The 19,000-nt window shown below is 41.6% G+C and overlaps 1 protein-coding gene across 1 annotated transcript; it reads right to left on the minus strand.

Moving 5' to 3' along the window:
• Positions 1–5,944: 5,944 nt before the first annotated feature.
• Positions 5,945–18,750, minus strand: LOC140198896 (uncharacterized protein C3orf38 homolog). The gene is made up of 3 exons (XM_072260106.1): positions 18,476–18,750; positions 13,293–13,480; positions 5,945–7,162 (listed from the first exon to the last, which is right to left on the minus strand). Exons 1-3 carry the CDS (start codon positions 18,600–18,602, stop codon positions 6,548–6,550), a joined length of 930 nt encoding a protein of 309 aa, XP_072116207.1. The 5' UTR covers positions 18,603–18,750; the 3' UTR covers positions 5,945–6,547.
• Positions 18,751–19,000: the final 250 nt, after the last annotated feature.

A 19,000-nucleotide genomic window follows, 5' to 3' on the forward strand; every position in this document is an offset into this window, starting at 1 on the left:
CTGATCATCAAATATTAATATTCTCGGGTTTACGGGCCAAATCTTCAGATAGGATCTTAGCATCAACATTGAGTAAAGAAATTGGTCTATATGCAGAGCATTCAGTGAGATTCTTATTCTTTTTAAGAATAAGTGAAATGGAAGCTTCATAAAAGGACTGTGGCAATCTACCCACCTTGAAGGAATCAGTAAAGGTAGAACATAAATGAGGTATAAGCAATGAAGAAAAAGCCTTATACAATTCTGCAGAGAATCCAACAGGTCCTGGAGATTTCCCAGAATGCAATGAATGTATAGCCTCAGTGATTTCCTCCTGAGAAATAAGTTGATCCAACCGCTTTTGACTATCAACCGTAAGTCCAGGAATATTTATTTGGTCTAAAAAATTGTTCATTGCAGTATTATCTTTAACAAAATCAGAACTATACAGTTTAGAATAAAATTCTCTAAATGTGTCATTTATTTCAAAATGGTCAGTTGTCAAATCACCATTGGTTTTGCAAATTTCTTTAATATATCATTTAGCTGTAAAGGTCTTCAATTGATTAGCCAATAGTTTACCAGTTTTTTCTCTGAGTATATAGAATTGGCTTCTATCTTTTAAAAGTTGGCTTTCAATTGAATACGTTATAAGAAGATCATATTTAGTTTTATTTTGATTACCTCTATTGTATAGTTCAGGGTCGGGTGCCAAAGCATATTTCTGGTCTAATTGTTTTAATTGATTAAATAAGTCAGTTCTCTCTTTATTAGCTTTTTTCTTAATATATGCAGTATAGGAGATAATTTGTCCCCTAATATATGCCTTAAAAGCATCCCAAATGGTAAGACTAGAAGTCTCTTCCACCGCATTCTCTTCAAAAAAAAAGAGTAATTTGATTCTCCAGAAATTTTAGGAAGTCCTTGTCAGATAACAAAGTTAAGTTAAAACGCCAGGATCTGTTCATATGAGTGAAACCAGGAAGATTTAAAGATAGAAATACAGGAGAATGGTCGGATACAGCTATTTCTTTATATTCAATGGATCGAACTAATGGAATCATTTGACTATCAATAAAAAATAATCAATCCTGGTATAGAAATGATGGACATGAGAGAAGAATGAATACTCCCTTTCTGCTAGGTGAAAAAAAAATGCCAGACAACAACAATATCACATTTTATTAGAAAGGATTGAATAAATAAAGCGGATTTATTAGGTGTGGCTGATTTAAGAGAAGAACGATTTAATACTGGGTCTAGGCAACAATTAAAATCTCCTCCCATCACTAAAGAATAAAAACACAAATCTGGCAGGAATGAAAAGAAACACTCAAAAAATCCTGGGTCATCCACATTGCAAATACAATTAATTTATTATCTAGTTTCCCTGACACTATGACAAGTTGCCCATTAGGGTCAGAGACAACTTTATGTTGAACAAAAGAAATTGTATTGTCTATAAAAATCGAGACTCCTCAAGATTTTGATCTGCATGAAGAATGAAATTGTAGATCCCTCCACCAATTAGAAAGGCATGCGTTGTCACAACTATGTACATGCGTTTCTTGTAGAAAAATAATGGGGATCTTAACTTTTTAATATAAGCAAAAATCTTATTCCATTTCACAGGATGATTTAACCCTTTCACATTAAAACTAAGTAAATTAATATTTTGATCCATTTTAAATACCAATTAACAGAAGTGTTAAAAGATCTGACCATAAATTATTAGAACCAGAGAACGAAGCATAAAATAAGGTACTCAAACAGAAAATTTGGATGATAGCCCAACCCAGCTTCCAGAGAAAAAAGAAAAAAGAGACCCCGTCCCGCTCCCCCTCCCAAAGCCAAAAAGCTGGCGAAAGGACAGTCGGCATGCTAACCCCTAAAGACAACCCTCCCAAAGAAATCCTGCTGGCAAAACTCCAATCATTCAAAGTTATTATGTTCCTACCAAGACAAAACAGACAAAAAAAAAACTTAGATCAGAAATCCAAAACATAAGAGGATTCATTTTAACAATTTCAAAAAGTACATATATAGAAAAACCTCAAAAAAAAAGAATAAAGTAATAAAAAATATCAAAGAAAATAACAAGATATGTAAACAGTCAAAATGTAAGTTTATTAAAACCTTATTCTATCCAATGTTAAAAAGATAATTGCTCTTGTAAGAGATACAACGCAATTAATCTTCTGCTTTCAAAAACTTCTGTGTGTGTTCAACCGATCCCAGCCATTTCTACACACCATTTTTCCGAACAATTCTAAGATGTGCAGGGTAGTGAAGGGAGGGCTTAAGCCCTTTGTTGTAAGGCAGCGACTTGACCTCTTTATACTTGGCATGTTCAGCCATAACCTCCAGTGCATAATCTTCCACGAATCTGATCATCTTCCCATTGTAATCGATCATTCCTACTCGATGGGTATGACGGATTAAAAGCTCCTTAGTATGAAATTCATGAAAACATAAAATAACTGACCTAGGTCGCTCTCCCAACTTTGGTTTGGGGGCCAGTGACCAGTGGGCGCGATCCAACTTAGGCACAGACGGCAATAAATCAGGAATAGCTGCTTCAGAAAGCTTGCAAAAAACTTTGTGGGGTGGGCACCTTCAATTGATTCTTCAAGACCCAGAATACGTAGATTGTTCGTTCTGCTTCTCTTTCCAGGTTGGCAATCTTCTTTGTTCATTTTTCATTAGATAATGATAATTTTTTGCAGAGCTTACTCATGTCTTCTAAGCCCACTTCCAGTATCGACAAAGTTTCTTTATTCTCCTTAATTCGCTTTTCATGTTCGATTAGAGTTTGTTGAATAGTGTCCAACTTGACGTTAAGATGTTGAAATTCCTCAGAAAGTTCCGTTCTTTGCCTTTTAAGGAAATCTCCAATTGATTCCAAAGTGGTTGAAGAACCATCTTCTTTTTCTTTTGCAGAGGCTTTAGTCTTTCTCATAGACATAATAGAGCAATATTGAGATTTAGAATAAGGTTTCAAAAAACTGGTAGGAAACAAAAGGATAGATAAAGTAGGAGCAAGTTCAAAAAGATGTTACCCCATCGGCTGCCAGCAGGGCTCTCCAGCATCTCAATTGGGTTAAGGTCTGGACTCTTACTTGGTTATTCCAGAACACAAACTTTCTTCTCTTTAAACCATTCTGTTGTTGATTTACTCTTTGTCTTTTGGATCATTATCAGGTGATGGACTGTTATCCTGTCATTCACCTGTAAAATCTCTTGATACAATTTTGAATTCATTGTTCCCTCAACAATTGCAAGCTGTCTAGGCCCTGAGGTAACAAAGCAACCCAAACCATGATGCTCCTTCCACCATGCTTCACAGTTGGAATGAGGTTTTGGTCTTGGTGTGCAGTGCCCTTTTTCCTCCAAACATAGCAGTATGCATTTCTGCCAAAAAGATCAGCTTTTGTCTCATCTGTCCACAAAACATTGTCCCACAAGTGTTGAGGAACAGCCAAGTGTTTTTTTTTTTGCGAACTTGAGACGTGCAGCAATGGAATTTTTTTTTTTGGAGCAGTGGTTTCATCCGTGGTGTCCTTCTATGCACACCATTCTTGTTCTTTTTTTCTTATAGTGGACACATGAATAGAGACTTTAACAAGCTTTAGAGATTTCTGCAGTTCTTTTGCTGTTACCCATGGGTTATCTTTCACCTCCTTCAGCTTTGCACATTGTGCTCATGATATGATCTTTGCAGGACACTCACTCCGAGGGAGAGATGCAACAGTTCAGAACTTCCTCCATTGGTGGACAATTTCTCTTACTGTGGGCTGATGAACACTCAGGTCCTTAGGAATGCTTTTGTAGCCTTTTCCAGCTTCATGCATCTCTACAATCTTTCTTCTAAGGTCCTCTGAAAGTTGTTTGATCAAGGCACGGTGCACATAAACAGACCTTTCTTGAGAAGAGCAGGCTCTGTCAGTAACCTGACTTTGTGTGTCTTTTTTATAGGGCAGGGCATCTCTACAACCCTGTAAAAGAAAGATGAGAGTGGATATAGGATCGCCAGAAAATGAGGCAGGAGAAATAATAATGGGGGCAAGGAGATAGCAGATGAACTAAATGAGTTTTTGCACCTGTCTTCACTGTGGAAGACACTAGCAGTGTGCCAGATGTTGTAGTGTGTGAAGAAAGGAAGTGAGTGCAGTTACTATTACAAGGGAGAAGGTGCCTGACAAGCCTGTTGGATTTCTTTGAGATTACAAGTAGGATAGATAAAGGGAATGCAGTGGATGTTGCATATTTTGACTTTCAGAGGTCCTTTGACAAGGTGCCACAAATGAGGCTGCTTACCAAGTTAACAGCCCATGGTATTACAGGAAAGCTACTAAGATGGTTAGAGCATTTGCTGATTGGAAAGAAGGCAACAAGTGGGAATAAAGGAATCCTTGTCTGGTTGGCTGCCAGTGACTAGTGGTGTTCTGCAGGGGTGGGTTTTGGGACTTCTTTTTATGCTGTATGTAAATGTTTTAGATGATGAAATAGATGGCTTTGTTGCCAAGTTTGCAGATGAAACGAAGACTGGTGGAGGAGCAGGTTTTGTTGAGCAAACAGGTAGGATACAGGACTTAGTTGGATGATCAGCCATGATCATACTGAATGGCAGTGCAGGCTCGTAGGGCCGAATGGCCTACTCCTGCCCCTATTTTCTATGTTTAGACAGATTAGGAGAATAGGCAAAAAAGTAGCAAATAAAATATAATGTTGGAAAATGCATGGTCATGCTATATTCTAAACGGGGAGGATATTTAAAAATCTGAGATGCAAAGGGACTTGGGAGTCCTTGTGCAGAACACTCTAAAGGTTAACTCGTAGGTTGAGTCAGTGGTGAGGGACACAAATGCAGTGTTAGCATTCATTTCAAGAGGTCTAGAATACAAGAGCAGGGATGTGATGCTGAGGCTTTATAAGGCACTGGTGAGGCCTCACCTTGTGTATTGTGTACAATTTCAGGCTTCTCATCGTAGAAGAGATTTGCTGGCATTGGAGAGGGTCCAGAGGAGGTTCACAAGGATGATTCCAGGAATGAAAGGGTTATCATACAAGGAATGTTTGATGGCTCTGGGTCTGTGCTCGCTGGAATTTAGAATGATGAGGGGGGGGATCTCATTGAAACTTTTCAAATGTTGAAGGGCCTAGACAGAGTAGATGTGGAAAGGATGTTTCACATGGTAGGAGTCTAGGACAAGAGGGCACAGCCTCAGGATAGAGGGGCGTCCATTCAAAACAGAAATGCGGAGGAATTTCTTTAGCCAAAGGGTGGTGAATTTGTAGAGTTTTTTGCCACGTGCAGCTGTGGAGGCCAGGTCATTGGGTGTGTTTAAGGCAGAAATTGATAGCTTCTTGACTGGACATGTCATTAAAGGTTACAGGGAGGCTAGGAAATGGAGGAGGAGAATAGGATCAGCCATGATTGAATGGCAGGGCAGACTCGATGATCCAAATGGCCTAACTCTCCTCTTATGTCTTATGTTCTAATTGCAAAGGGTTCACAAACTCTTTCTTACAGTTCTAGGTATTTGTACTGTCTATCCCTCATCTGCCTATCACCTCTTCACCTGGATCAATCTATCACAGCCAGCTCTTGTTCCACTCTTTCCCTCCACCTTTCTGTACTAGCTATCTCCCTCTTTCTTTTCAGTCCAGTTGAAAGGTCTTAACCCGAAACATTGACTATCTATTTCTCTCCATAGCTGCTGTCTAGCCCGCTGAGTTCCTCCTAAGCTTTGTGTTGCTCCAGGTTCAGCATCTACCGTCTAATTTCATTTGTTTCCCAACTCATTTTGTTGTATTATCCAGGATTGTTCAAGAATAAACTGATGTTCAGTACCTTGATATTCTTTTTGGATAATGTCTTCAGCAATTTATGCCACTACAGTATCATGCATGAATGAAGATATAACCCAACAAATTATACTATTTAATGAGTTCAAAGATAGTATGACATCAATTCAGTTTTATTGTTTCCTTCATGTCAAATACAACACTGAACTGTCTTTATAACGTGTATTTACAATACATACACATTCCATCGTAGAATCAAGTCTACAATATCCTTTCCAAAGTGTTAACTATCAAAAGTTGCATTGCCCAAAAAAGTATATTAACATACAACTTTCTACAACCAGCATGTTGAAATATGTTTAATAATCTACTGACTTGAGCAATTGGTGCTACTAGTAGTCAGGAGACTCAAATGGTGTTTAGAAGTTACAACCTTTAAAACAATGAGTGTATCTGTAACTAGTAAATGTGGTGCTAGATTGGAGAAATAAAGAACTTGCAGAAATAACAGTCTTCACTTTATGGGGGAAAAAAAAGCACATCCATAAATTTTTGTTAATACTAATAATTAGATCACAACATGAACAATAAATTCAGCCTGTTTTTAATTATTTAGCCAGAGCACTTGTAGTTACACTTCATCACGAAATGAAGTATAGGTGGCATTGCAACACATTGCCTTATCAACTGCTGTAGGCTTAAAGCCCCATTACACGTTCGTAAAGCAGTTCTCCACTACAGTCTAACACATGTCACATCCTCAATCATGAACTGTCACTGGATTCTCTTCAAAGACTTGCAGTAATTCATTAGGTTCATATTTGATAATGGGCGGCTGCGACGCCACACCAGACTGAAGAGTTGCTGCCATTGCATCTTGGCCTGTGATATTGAGATGAATAAATTTCATCTTCCAATTATTCTCGTTACTTGGACAGCGGATAAGACCAAAGATTTGCTCAAAAACTCCTAGGCAGACTGAATCTCGGTGAATTGTGCCAGCCACTGCAATAATAACTAATCCATGAGGTGAATGGATACACTTTAGTCCGCCACCAGTCAGGTTAGGATTCAGGAATAGATGTTCATCCTTTGTCAGTGCTAATAAACGGAGGCTGACCATAACTGCACCAGAGTACTCCTCCATCCGCTGCTCTAAAGTTCGGTATGAAAACTTAAGTTTCGCATCTTCCCAAAAGTGCTGTGGGCCCCACTCTGTTGAATGTTCTTTTAGCAAAGGATTCTGGGTGTTCAGAAGGTGATAAAACCACTCACAAAATTGTAGTCCCATTGCCTGGTAATCATTTTTGTAATTTGTTGCTAAGTCAACTTGTGATGCATTATTTCCTGATGGGCTTTCAGAGGCATTACTTTTCTAAAAGAGAGAAAATATCAGTATGTTAATCTTCGGCTGTCAATATACCATGTAAACAAAGAAATGCTCATAATTACTTAACAAGCAATTCCACTTCATAACTATAAAGCTGTCCTCACAACACTCTGGAGGAACTCAGCAGGTCGGGCAGCATCTGTGGAAACAATCAGTCAACGTTTCGGGCCAGAACCCTTCATCAGGACTGAAGAGCGAAGGGGCAGAGGCCCTATAAAGAAGGTGGGGGAGGGTAGGAAAGAGAAGGCTGGTAGGTATCAGGTGAAAAATCAGTAAAGGGAAAGATAAAGGGGTGGGGGGGAGGGGAAGCAGGGAGGTGATAGACAGGAAGGGTGAAGAAGGAATGGGGGAAGCACAATGGGTAGTAGTAGGAGTCAGAACCATGAGGTAGGTAGTAGGCAGCTGGGGGAGGGGGCAGAGTGAAAATACCATCATATACTCTCTGGGTAGTCTCCAGCCCCTTGGTAAGAACATTAAATTCTCTAACTTCCGGTAATTCCCTCCCCCTCCCTTCCCCTATCACTATTTCACTCTGCCCCCTCCCCCAGCTGCCTACTGCCTCCCTCATGGCTCCGCCTCCTTCTACTACCCATTGTGCTTCCCCCATTCCTTCTTCACCTTTCCTGCCTATCACCTCCCTGCTTCCCCTCCTCCACCCCTTTATCTTTCCCCTTACTGGTTTTTCACCTGGAACCTACCACCTTCCCATCCTCCCCCCACCTCCTTTATAGGGCCTCTGCCCCTTCCCTCTTCAGTCCTGACGAAGGGTTCCGGCCCGAAACGTTGACTGATCGTTTCCACGGATGCTGCCCGACCTGCTGAGTTCCTCCAGCGTGTTGTGAGTGTTGCTTTGACCCCAGCATCTGCAGAATATTTTGTGTTTATAAAGTTGTCCTGTAGTCTCTTACCAATTCTGTACAATATTGATTGAAAGGTCTTCTTTCGTATTTGTTTCTATATTTCTCTGGCATCTGATTTCAGTGCCAATACTTCATGTTGTTCCTCAGAGCGGAACAGTAGATTATTCACCCCAAGCTTAAATCTGCTTCACAATAATTTACTTAAAGCACACCATAGTAATTTTCATCTTTAATCATCTTTGGACTATTGCTAAGGCCAACACTTTTCATGCACTCTAAAAACATCAAACTGAAATATGAGAGATTTCATTTAAATCTGCTAAATTTTTTTTCTTTTTGGTAGTTACTGCACCTTCAAAGAGAAGTGGGACACTGGAGTAGTGTATGAATTTAAAATTAGTGAGTAATAAAGAACACCTATTGCCCCTTAACAGAGTAATGGAGTCATAAGCAGATACAGAATGGAATAGGGCCCATGCCTGGCCCTAATCCAAACACTCATGTACACTAATCTAACATCAATCTCTCGTTTTAAATTCTCAACATACTCTCATCAACTCCCCCCACCCCGATCCTGCCATTCAGCCAGGAGTAATTTACAGAGGCCAATTCACCTACCAATCCACACATCCTAGGAACGTAGGAAGAAAGTGAAGCAGCCAGAGGAAATCCAGCTGGTCTCCAGGGGAATATACCAACTCCATCTTAGATCAGGATTTAAACTGTGTGTGTGGCAGTGGCTCTACAAGGTGTACCACTCTTCTGCCTGGTCCATACAAAGGAAGCTGTTACTTTGCTGTTCAACCCATTTGGGCTTTTTTGTCAACCTTTCAAAATAACATCCTTCCTTAGACTGAAATTCACTGCCTGGAGATGGGGGAATATGAAGTAAATGGTCAATGAATTTAAACATCAGGTGGATGAGAATTTGATGTACCCTGATAAACCTACAGGGTTCAGCACCAAGAAGTGGCAGATGGAATACAGTGTTGGGAAGTGTATGGTCATCCATTTGGTAGAAGGAATAAAAGCATTGACTATTTTCTAAATGTGGAAAAAATTCAAAAATCCAAGGTGCAAAAGGACTTGGGAGTCCTCGTGCAGAATTCCCTAAAGGTTAACTTGCAGGCTGAGTCAGTGGTGAGGAAGGCAAGTGCAATGATAACATTCATTTCGAGAGGACTAGGATATAAAATCAAGGACATAATGTTATAAGGCACTCGTGAGGCCACACAAGAGTATTGTGAACAGCTTTGCGAGTACTCTCAGATACTAGAGAGTACCCCTGTGGCTGTCCCCATTAACAATAAGTATTCCTGTTCAAGTACTGTTGGGGGGGGGGAGGGGATGGCCCACCTGGGGGAAGCAACAGTGGCTGCGCCTCTGGCACAGAGTCTGGCCCTGTGGCTCAGAAGGGTAGGGGAAGGAAGAAGGCAGCAGTAATAGGGGTCTCTATAGTTAGGGGGTCAGACAGGCAATTCTGTTGACCCAGAAACATGGATGGTGGCTTGCCTCGCAGGTGCCAGGGTCCAGGATGTTTCTGATCTACGATATCCTGAAGTGGGAACGTGAACAGCCAGAGGTTGTGGTACATATTGGTACCAATGACATAGGCAGGAAAAGGGAGATCCTGAAAACAGAATACAGGAAATTAGGAAGGAAGTTGAGAAGCAGGACCTCAAAGGTAGTAATCTCGGGATTACAGCCTGTGCCATGTGACAGTGAGTATAGGAATAGAGTGAGGTGGAGAATAAATGCGTGGCTGAGGGATTGGAGCAGGGGGCAGGGATTCAGATTTCTGGATCATTGGGACCTTTTTTGGGGCAGGTGTGACCTGTACAAAAAGGATGGGTTGCACTTGAATCCGAGGGGGACCAATATCCTGGCAGGGAGGTTTGCTAAGGCTACTGGGGAGAGTTTAAACTTGAATTGCTGCGGGGTGAGAACTGAACTGAAGAGACAGTGGAAGGGGCGGTTGGCTCACAAATAGAGAAATCTTGGAGACAGTGCAAGGGGGAAGATAGGCAGGTGATAGAGAAGGGATACGCTCAGACCGATGGTTTGAAATGTGTCTATTTTAATGCAAGAAGCATCATGAACAAAGCGGATGAGCTTCGAGCCTGGATCAGGACCTGGAGCTACGATGTTGTGGCCATTACAAAGACTTGGATGGCTCAGGGGCAGGAATGATTGCTTAGAGTGCCAGGCTTTACATGTTTCAGAAAGGACAGGGAGGGAGGCAAAGGAGGTGGGGCCATGGCACTGCTGATCAGAGATAGTGTCACGGCTGCAGAAAAGGAGGAAGTCATGGATGGATTGTCTACGGAGTCTCTATAGGTGAAATTTAGAAACAGGAAGGGGTGCTCTACTGGGTGCTTTTTATAGACCACCCAATAGTAACAGGGACATCGAGGAGCAGATAGAGAGGCAGATTCTGGAAAGGTGTAATAACAACAGGTTTGTCATGGTGGGAGATTTTAATTTCCCAAATATTGATTAGCATCTTCCTTGAGCAAGGGGCTTAGATGGGTTGGAGTTTGTTAGATGTGTTCAGGAAGGTTTCCTGACACAATATGTAGATAAACCTACAAGAGGAGAGGCTGTACTTGATCTGGTATTGGGAAATGAACCCGGTCAGGTGTCAGATCTCTCAGTGGGAGAGCATTTTGGAGATAGTGATCACAATTCTATCTTCTTTACCATAGCATTGGAGAGGGATAGGAACAGACAAGTTAGGAAAGTGTTTAATTGGAGTAAGGGGAAATGTGAAGCTATCAGGCAGGAACATAGAAGCATAAATTGGGAACAGATGTTCTCAGGGAAATGTACGGCAGAAATCTGGCAAATGTTCAGGGGATATTTGCGTGGGGTTCTGCATAGGTATGTTCCAATGAGACAGGGAAAGGATGGTAGGGTACAGGAACCGTGGTGTACAAAGACTGTTGAAAATCTAGCCAAGAAGAAAAGAAAAGCTTACGTTAGGTTCAAAAAACTAGGTAATGATAGAGAACTAGAAGATTATAAGGCCAATAGGAAGAAGCTTAAGAATGAAATTAGGAGAGCGGAAGGGGCCATGAAAAGGCGTTGGTGAGCAGGATTGAGGAAAACCCCAAGGCATTCTACAAGTATGTGAACAGCAAGAGGATAAGACATGAGAGAATAGGACCAACCAAGTGTGACAGTGGAAAAGTGTTATGCAACCGGAGGAGATAGCAGAGGTACTTAATGAATACTTTGTTACAGTATTCACTATGAAAAAGGATCTTGGTGATTGTAGGGATGACTTACAGCGAACTGAAAAGCTTGAGCATATAGACATTAAGAAAGAGGATGGGCTGGAGCTTTTGGAAAGCACCAAGTTGGATAAATCTCCGGGACTGGACGAGATGGTGGGAGGCAAGGGAGGAGGTTGCTCAGCCTCTGACACTGATCTTTGCGTCACCAATGGGGACAGGGGAGGTTCCAGAGGATTGTTGTCCCCTTATTCAAGAAAGGAAGTAGAAGTAGCCCAGGAAATTATAGACCAGTGAGTCTTACTTCCGTGGTTGGTAAGTTGATGGAAAAGATCCTGAGAAGCAGGATTTATGAACATTTGGAGGGACATAATATGATTTGAAATTGTCAGCATGGCTTTGTCAAAGGCAGGTCATGCCTTACAGCCTGATTGAATTCTTTGAGGATGTGACTAAGCACATTGATGAAGTAGATGTAGTGTATATGGATTTCAGCAAGGCATTTGATAAGGGTCATATTCTGCATGGGGGTTGGTGACCAGTGGTGTGCCCCAGGGATCTGTTCTGTGACCCCTTCTCTTTGTGATTTTTATAAACGACCTAGATGAGGAAGTGGAGGGACGGGTTAGTAAATTTGCTGATGACACAAAGGTTGGGGGAGTTGTGGATAGTGTGGGGGGCTGTCAGAGGTTACAGCGGGATATTGATAGGATGCAAAATTTGGCTGAGAAGTGGCAGATGGAGTTCAACCCAGATAAGTGTGAAGTGGTTTATTTTGGTAAGTCAAATATGATGGCAGAATACAGTATTAATGGTAAGACTCTTGGCAGTGTGAAGGATCAGAGGAACCTTGGGGTCCAAGTCCATAGGACACTCAAAGCTGCTGCACAGGTTGACTCTGTGGTTAAGAAGGCATGCAGTGCATTGGCCTTCATCATCCGTGGGATTGAGTTTAAGAGCCAAGAGGTAATGTTACAGTTATGTTATACCCTGGTCAGACCCCACTTGGAGTACCGTGCTCAGTTCTGGTCACCTCACTACAGGAAGGATGTGGAAACTATAGGCAGGGTGCAGAGGAGATTTACAAGGATGTTGCCTGGATTGGGGAGCATGCCTTATGAGAATAGGACGAATGAACTTGGCCTTTTCTCCTTGGAGTGGCGGAGGATGAGAGGTGACCTGATAGAGGTGTATAAGATGACAAGAGGCATTGATTGTGTGGATAGTCAGAGGCTTTTTCTGAGGGCTGAAATGGCTAACACGAGAGGGCACAGTTTTAAGGTGCTTAGAAGCAGGTACAGAGAAGACATCAGGTGTAAGTTTTTTTTATGCAGAAAGTGGTGATTGCATGGAATGGGCTGCCAGCGAAGGTGGATCTTTTAAGAGACTCCTGGATAGGTACATGGAGCTTAGAAAAATAGAGGGCTATGGGTAACCCTAGGTAATTTCTAAAGTACATACGTGTTCAGCAGAGCATTGTGGGCAGAAGGGCCTGTATTGTGCTGTAAGTTTTTTTATGTTTCTATGTTTTGGGCCCCTTACCTATGAAAGGATGTGCTGATATTGGAGAAGGTTCAAAGGAGATTCATGAAAACAATTCCAGGATTGAAAGGCTTGTCATACAAGGAGTGTTCGATGGCTCTGGGCTTGTACTCACTGGAATTTACGACAATGAGGGGGGATCTCAATGAAACTTATCGTATGTTGAAAGGCCTAGATTTTGTGGATGTGGAGGGGATGTTTCCTACAGTGGGGGAGTGTCGGACTAGAGGGCACAACCTCAGAATAGAATGCTATTACAATGCCCGTGCCCCGGATTCAATCCCACCGCTGTCTGTAAGGAGTTTGTACATTCTCCTTGTGACTGCGTGGGTTTCCTCTGAGTGCTCCGGTTTCTTCCCACATGCCAAAGATGTACGGATTTGTAGGTTAATTGGTCACCTGGGTGTGATTAAGCAGCGAAGGACCTGTTACTGTGCTGTATCCCTAAATAACTAAAAATACACCCTTCTCCTGAAATACCTGGGAAGTAGTGGTGCTTTCCTTCCAATAGTCAATAATTCTCTGAATTAGTTGATATTTCTCTGTATTAGCAGAAATCACAATATTATGTTTTGCCAAGTACTGAAACAGTATCTCACGGTGGATCTTCTTCCTTTTCAGTAGCTCCTCAGCACTCTGGCTATAACTCAGTATTGCATTCATAGCTTCTGCAGGTGATAAGAGCAACAATGAAGTAAAATCATAAGAAAACACAAGGCACTTTTTAGCTCAGCAGTTACGTCTGTGGAAACCTTCTATTATCTTGTTATATTGCTGTGAAACTTTCCCAAAGCCCTTACCTCTGCCCAGGATAATTTACTGAAACAAACTGCAATGCTAAGAGTTTGATTCTGTGCCGAGTGAATTTTGCAAATAAAGTATCAAGGTTTCAGAAAACAATATATCTGTATTGGACACAAAAAAAACCTAAAGATTACACTTGTTGCCATTCCTTGCTCTTTCTTTCTCCATGTAGCAAAGACATGGATTCAAATACTGATTTTCTATCAAGTCAATTAGTTTAGTTACATAATTTATTTAATATTTTTAAAAAATCACAATTCATCCCTGACTCTCATATTAGTTTTGACTAAAATTTTAGAAGAATATGCTTCAAAATTTTGAAAATAAAAATCAAAAGAGAAACGCAGAACTGAAAATGAAAACCCGATATCACGCAATATTTGAAACACATAGTTTCATTATAAGGTTTTGAAGAAAATCAGAAACCAGCCGAACATAAATCAGATTGCTAATACGTTGCATGTGCCTATCCAAGAATTTCTTAAATGTCTTTAATGCATCTGCCTCCACAACCATCCCCGGTAGGGCATTCCACATAACTACCACTGTATAAAAAACATAACTACCACTGTATAAAAAACATATCTCTGACATTCCCCCTATATTTTTCTTCAATCACCTTAAAATTATGATCACTGGTATTAGCCATAGCTTAATACCATAATTTTAAACTCCTCTTGAAACTCCTATATCTTGGAGTCGGCACATCCATTTGGATCCTTGATTTCCTGTTGAATAGATCACAGTCATCAAGGATAGACAGCAACGACTCTGCCATGATTATCCTAAGTGTTAGTGCACCACAAGGCTGCATCCTCAGTATCTTACGTCGCTCCCTTGGCACTTATAACTGTGTAGGCATATTCTGCTCTAACTTAATTTACAAGTTGGCAGATGACAGTCCTGTGGTGAATCAGATCTCAAACAACCAGACTGAAAACAGGAAGGAGACAGATAGCCTAATAGTATTGTGTCAGAGCAAAGTTTCCTACTATGTCAACAAAAACCGAAGAGTTGATTCTTGACCTCAGAAAACTGAGTGGAGTACATGCCCCTCTCTGTATCAAAGGTGCTGAGGAGATGTTTGAGAGCCTCAAGTTTCTAAGTATAAATATCATCACCAAATTATCCTGGTCCAACTACGTGTCCAAGATATGCCATTGCCAATACTTCCTCAGAAGGCTAAGGAAACTCGAAATGTCCCTAATGACTCTCACCATATTTTTACAGCTGCATGATAGAAAGTATCTGATCCAAAAGCATCACAACTTGGTATGACAAATGTCCTGCCCAAGACCTCAAGAAATCCCAGAATCATGAATGCAGTCCAGTCTATCACAAGAACCAGACCCCCCTTCCACTTAATGCATCTACAGTACACTTTCCGCTGCTTTGGGAAAGCAAACTGTGGCAGCTTTTTAAAACCCTGGTTAGACTGCATCTGGAGTACTACATTCAATTCTGGCTGCCCCCTTATTGGAAGGATGTGGAGGCTTTAGAGAGGATGTAGAGGATACTTAACAAGATGTAGTCTGAGTTAGAGGTTGGATAAACTAGTGTCATGTTTTGTGGAGTAGCAGAAGCTGAATGGAGACCTAATCGGAGTTTAGAAAATTATAAGAGGCATAGATACATTAAATAGTGGGTGTATCTTTCTTCGGAGTTGAAATATCTCATATTTTCATCCTACAGTGTTTTCTGTGTTTCCTGTGTTTTCTTGTGATATCATTCTGGAGGAACGTTGTATTTTTTAATGCATGCATTTCTAAATGACAATGAATGAGGCCTGAGTGTCCTCATAATCTAATCTGTTAGAGGGCATACATTTAAGGTGAGAGTGGAGAAGTTCAAAGGAGATGTGCGGGCAGGTTTTTTTATATACACAGAATGGTGGTGGTGGGAAATATGATAGAAGCATTTCAGAAAGAGATATAAATATGCAGAGAATGGAAGGATATGGACAATGTTCAAGCAGAAAGGATTAGTTTAATTAGGCACCATTAGTTTGTGAGCCAAACTAATTAAGTAGAACAGCGCCATTCCTGCGCTGCACGGATATATCCACTGTACATCTCAATATCACCGATGCCATCAAATTACCACAGCCTTTGTTGAATTGAAGATCATGATCTAACAAACAGCAGTGGTCCCTGTCCTCCTAAATGCTTCTGATACTTAGACTATCTACTGCAGACAAAGCCAGACACTGAAAAAACACCATCACTACACTCTTTGCAAAATCCTCCTAACTAAATGAAAGGATTAGCAAACCAAAGTCAGCTTCTTCTCAATGCAATGTCCCCAGCACTTAGGCTCTAGTTTCTCTCAGCTACTTTAGGTTAACTAGATTACTCAGTCACCCAACACCACATTCTCGAAAAAGGACCTCTGCTGTGTGTGGGGTTGCTGAGCGGAGAAAAAGAATCAAGGATGTATCTGAAGTTTCCTTATGAAATGCAACATCCTAACTGACTTATGGGAATCACAGGCCCATGATGGCTTGAAGTGGAGCAGCAGCATTTGGAAAGTTATTGAGAATCTCAAGTTTGCGGTGAATGGTGATTGTGCAAAGAAGGGAAGGATATCACTGAGCTAGTGAGGCAGGGTCATCGAGCCACGGTAGTTGAGATGTTGTACATCGAGAGATGGGGGGTCATTGTGAAGCAAGGGCTGGGATTGTGAGGTGGGGAGATGTTGTATGAGGTGATGTGAGGCGAGAGGGTGTTGCTAGGTGAGGGGCTGGGAATATTGTGGGTCAAGGGCTATCACAGGGGAGATGCAGGGAGTGCTGTTGGGAGTTTTCAGAACCAGATTTATTGTAATTGACTTAAGTTATGAAATGTGTTGTTCGTGATACTTTATATTTTATTGTCGCCAAACAATTGATACTAGAACGTACAATCATCACAGCGATATTTGATACTGCGCTTCCAACTCCCTGGAGTACAAATCAATAGTAAATATTAATAATTTAAATTATAAATCATAAATAGAAAATGGAAAGGTAGTGCAAAAAAACTGAGGCAGGTCCGGATCTTTGGAGGGTACGGCCCAGATCCAGGTCAGGAACAGTTCAGCAGTCTTATCACAGTTGGAAAGAAGCTGTTCCCAAATCTGGCCGTACGAGTCTTCAAGCTCCTGAGCCTTCTCCCGGAGGGAAGAGGGATGAAAAGTGTGTTGGCTGGGTGGGTCGTGTCCTTGATTATCCTGGCAGCACTGCTCCGACAGCATGCGGTGTAAAGTCAGTCCACGGACAGAAGATTGGTTTGTGTGATGTGCTGCGCCGTGTTCACGATCTTCCGCAGCTTCATTCGGTCTCGGACAGGACAACTTTCATACCAGGTTGTGATGCACCCTAGAAGAATGCTTTCTACAGTGCATCTATAAAAATTAGTGAGGGTTTTAGGGGACAGGCCAAATTTCTTTAGTTTTCTCAGTAAGTAAAGACACTGGTGGGCCTTCTTGGCAGTGAACTCTGCTTGGTTGGTCCAAGTCAGGTCATTGGTGATAGGAATACAGTGCAGGCATAACAAATAAGTTATAATACAAAAAATAAGTAGTGCCAAAGCAGAACAGTGAGGTCGTCTTCAGGAGTTCATATTCAGTCCAGAAATCCGATGCAGAGAGAAAGAAGCTTTTCTTAAAACATTTAATGTGGGTCTTCAAGTTCCTGTACCTCCTCCCTGATGATAATAATGAGAAGATGGCCCAGATGGTACGAATACTTCATGATGGATGCCAACTTCTTGAGGCAACGATTTTCAAATGTCCTCAGTGTTGGGGAGGCTTGTGCTTGCAATGGAACTTTCTAAGTCTACAACCCTCTGAGGTTTCTTATGATCCTGTGCATTGGTGCCTCCATACTAGCCTGTGATTAACCAGTCAGAAAGTTCTTCACTGTATATCTATAGAAATCTGCATCCTAGGTAACATACCAACTCCTCAAACTCCCAGAAAAGTATAGCCGCAAGTGCGATTTTGTTGTGATTGCATCAATATGTTGGGCCCACGACAGATCCTTTGAGATGCTGATGCTCGCGAACTTGAAACTGCGCACCCTTTCCACTGCTGACCCCTCAATGAGGACTGGTGCATGTTCTTCTGACTTTCCCTTCCTGAAACATACAACCAATTTCTTGGTCGTATGACATCATTGCAAGGATGTTATGTAACACCACTCAACCAACTAATCTACTTCACTCCTGTACACCTCCTCGTCGCCATGTTAGCTTTTGGAGTCATCAGCAAATGTACATAGCTGTGCCTAGACACGAAGGCATGAACATAGAGGGAGTAGAGCAGAATCAGAAATCAGGTTTATTATCACCAGCACATGTTGTGAAATTTGTTAACTTAGCAGCAGCAGTTCAATGCAATACATAATATAGAAGAAAAAAACACAAAAATAAAATAAGTAAATAAATTACAGCATATGTATATCGAATAGATCAAATATCGTGCAAAAAAAACAAATATATATTTAAAAAGTGAGGTAGTGTCCAAAGGTTTAATGTCCATTTAGGAATCGGATGGCAGAGGGGAAGAAGCTGTTCCTGAATCGCTGAGTGTGTGCCTTCAGCCTTCTGTACCGCCTACCTGATGGTAACAGTGAGAAAAGGGCATGCCCTGGGTGCCAGGGAAACATAATAATGGGCACTGCCTTTCTGACACTGCACCTTGAAGATGTCCTGGGTATTTTGTAGGCTAATACCCAAGATGGAGCTGACTAGATTTAAAACCCTCTGCAGGTTCTTTGTGGGGTGTTGTGGCGCGGGGATTGGGGGAGGTTGTAGGATGTGAGGGGTGCTGAGGGATGATCTGCTCCCATCCACTCTCAAGCTCTTGACGGCCCCACTCACCTGCGCAGTTGTCGATCTTTAACATCCTGTTGGTGACGGTGTCCGCCACCGACATGAGCTCGAACTGACCCAGGGACTGGAGGATCTCCCGACAGCCACACCGCTCGCTCTCCGACAACATCGACATGGTGATCGCTTTTTCTCTAAAACACGAAACCCAGATACTGCCTCACACCGCCATTGCAGCACTAGCTCCTGCTTCTTTTTCGTCCGGACAGTTACCGGAACCCGGAGAAACGTTCCGGCTTATTCTCATCGTCCATTCTATCTTTCCCGCTCGTTCAACACTTCTTCCATTTAATCCATCTCACATCCTGCATCGCTAACACTTTCTCCCTTTGTTATGTTTTCACTTGGCGTTTGTCTATTGAAGAACCTGATATTCAAGAGGCCGCAGACAGCTCAACATCAACACAGATCACCTAAGAAAGAAAATATTGTTGTTGCAATTAAATCATTAAGAACAGCAGGACATAACCATTTGAACACACATACACACCAAAAGTTGCAGCAGCCATCCTGCGA

Source organism: Mobula birostris, chromosome 6 (genome assembly GCF_030028105.1).
Source record: "Mobula birostris isolate sMobBir1 chromosome 6, sMobBir1.hap1, whole genome shotgun sequence".
In the NCBI taxonomy this organism is placed as follows: Eukaryota; Metazoa; Chordata; class Chondrichthyes; order Myliobatiformes; family Myliobatidae; genus Mobula; species Mobula birostris.

What these genes read in the sequence shown, in the direction of transcription:
- LOC140198896 (XM_072260106.1), bottom strand. Translation starts at nt 18,602, where the DNA reads ATGTCGATGTTGTCGGAGAGCGAGCGGTGTGGCTGTCGGGAGATCCTC. An exon ending in AAAGATCGACAACTGCGCAG is followed by an intron (nt 13,481 to 18,475) that starts GTGAGTGGGGCC and finishes TATCACCTGCAG; the next exon opens with AAGCTATGAATGCAATACTG. An exon ending in AAAGCACCACTACTTCCCAG is followed by an intron (nt 7,163 to 13,292) that starts GTATTTCAGGAG and finishes TCTCTCTTTTAG; the next exon opens with AAAAGTAATGCCTCTGAAAG.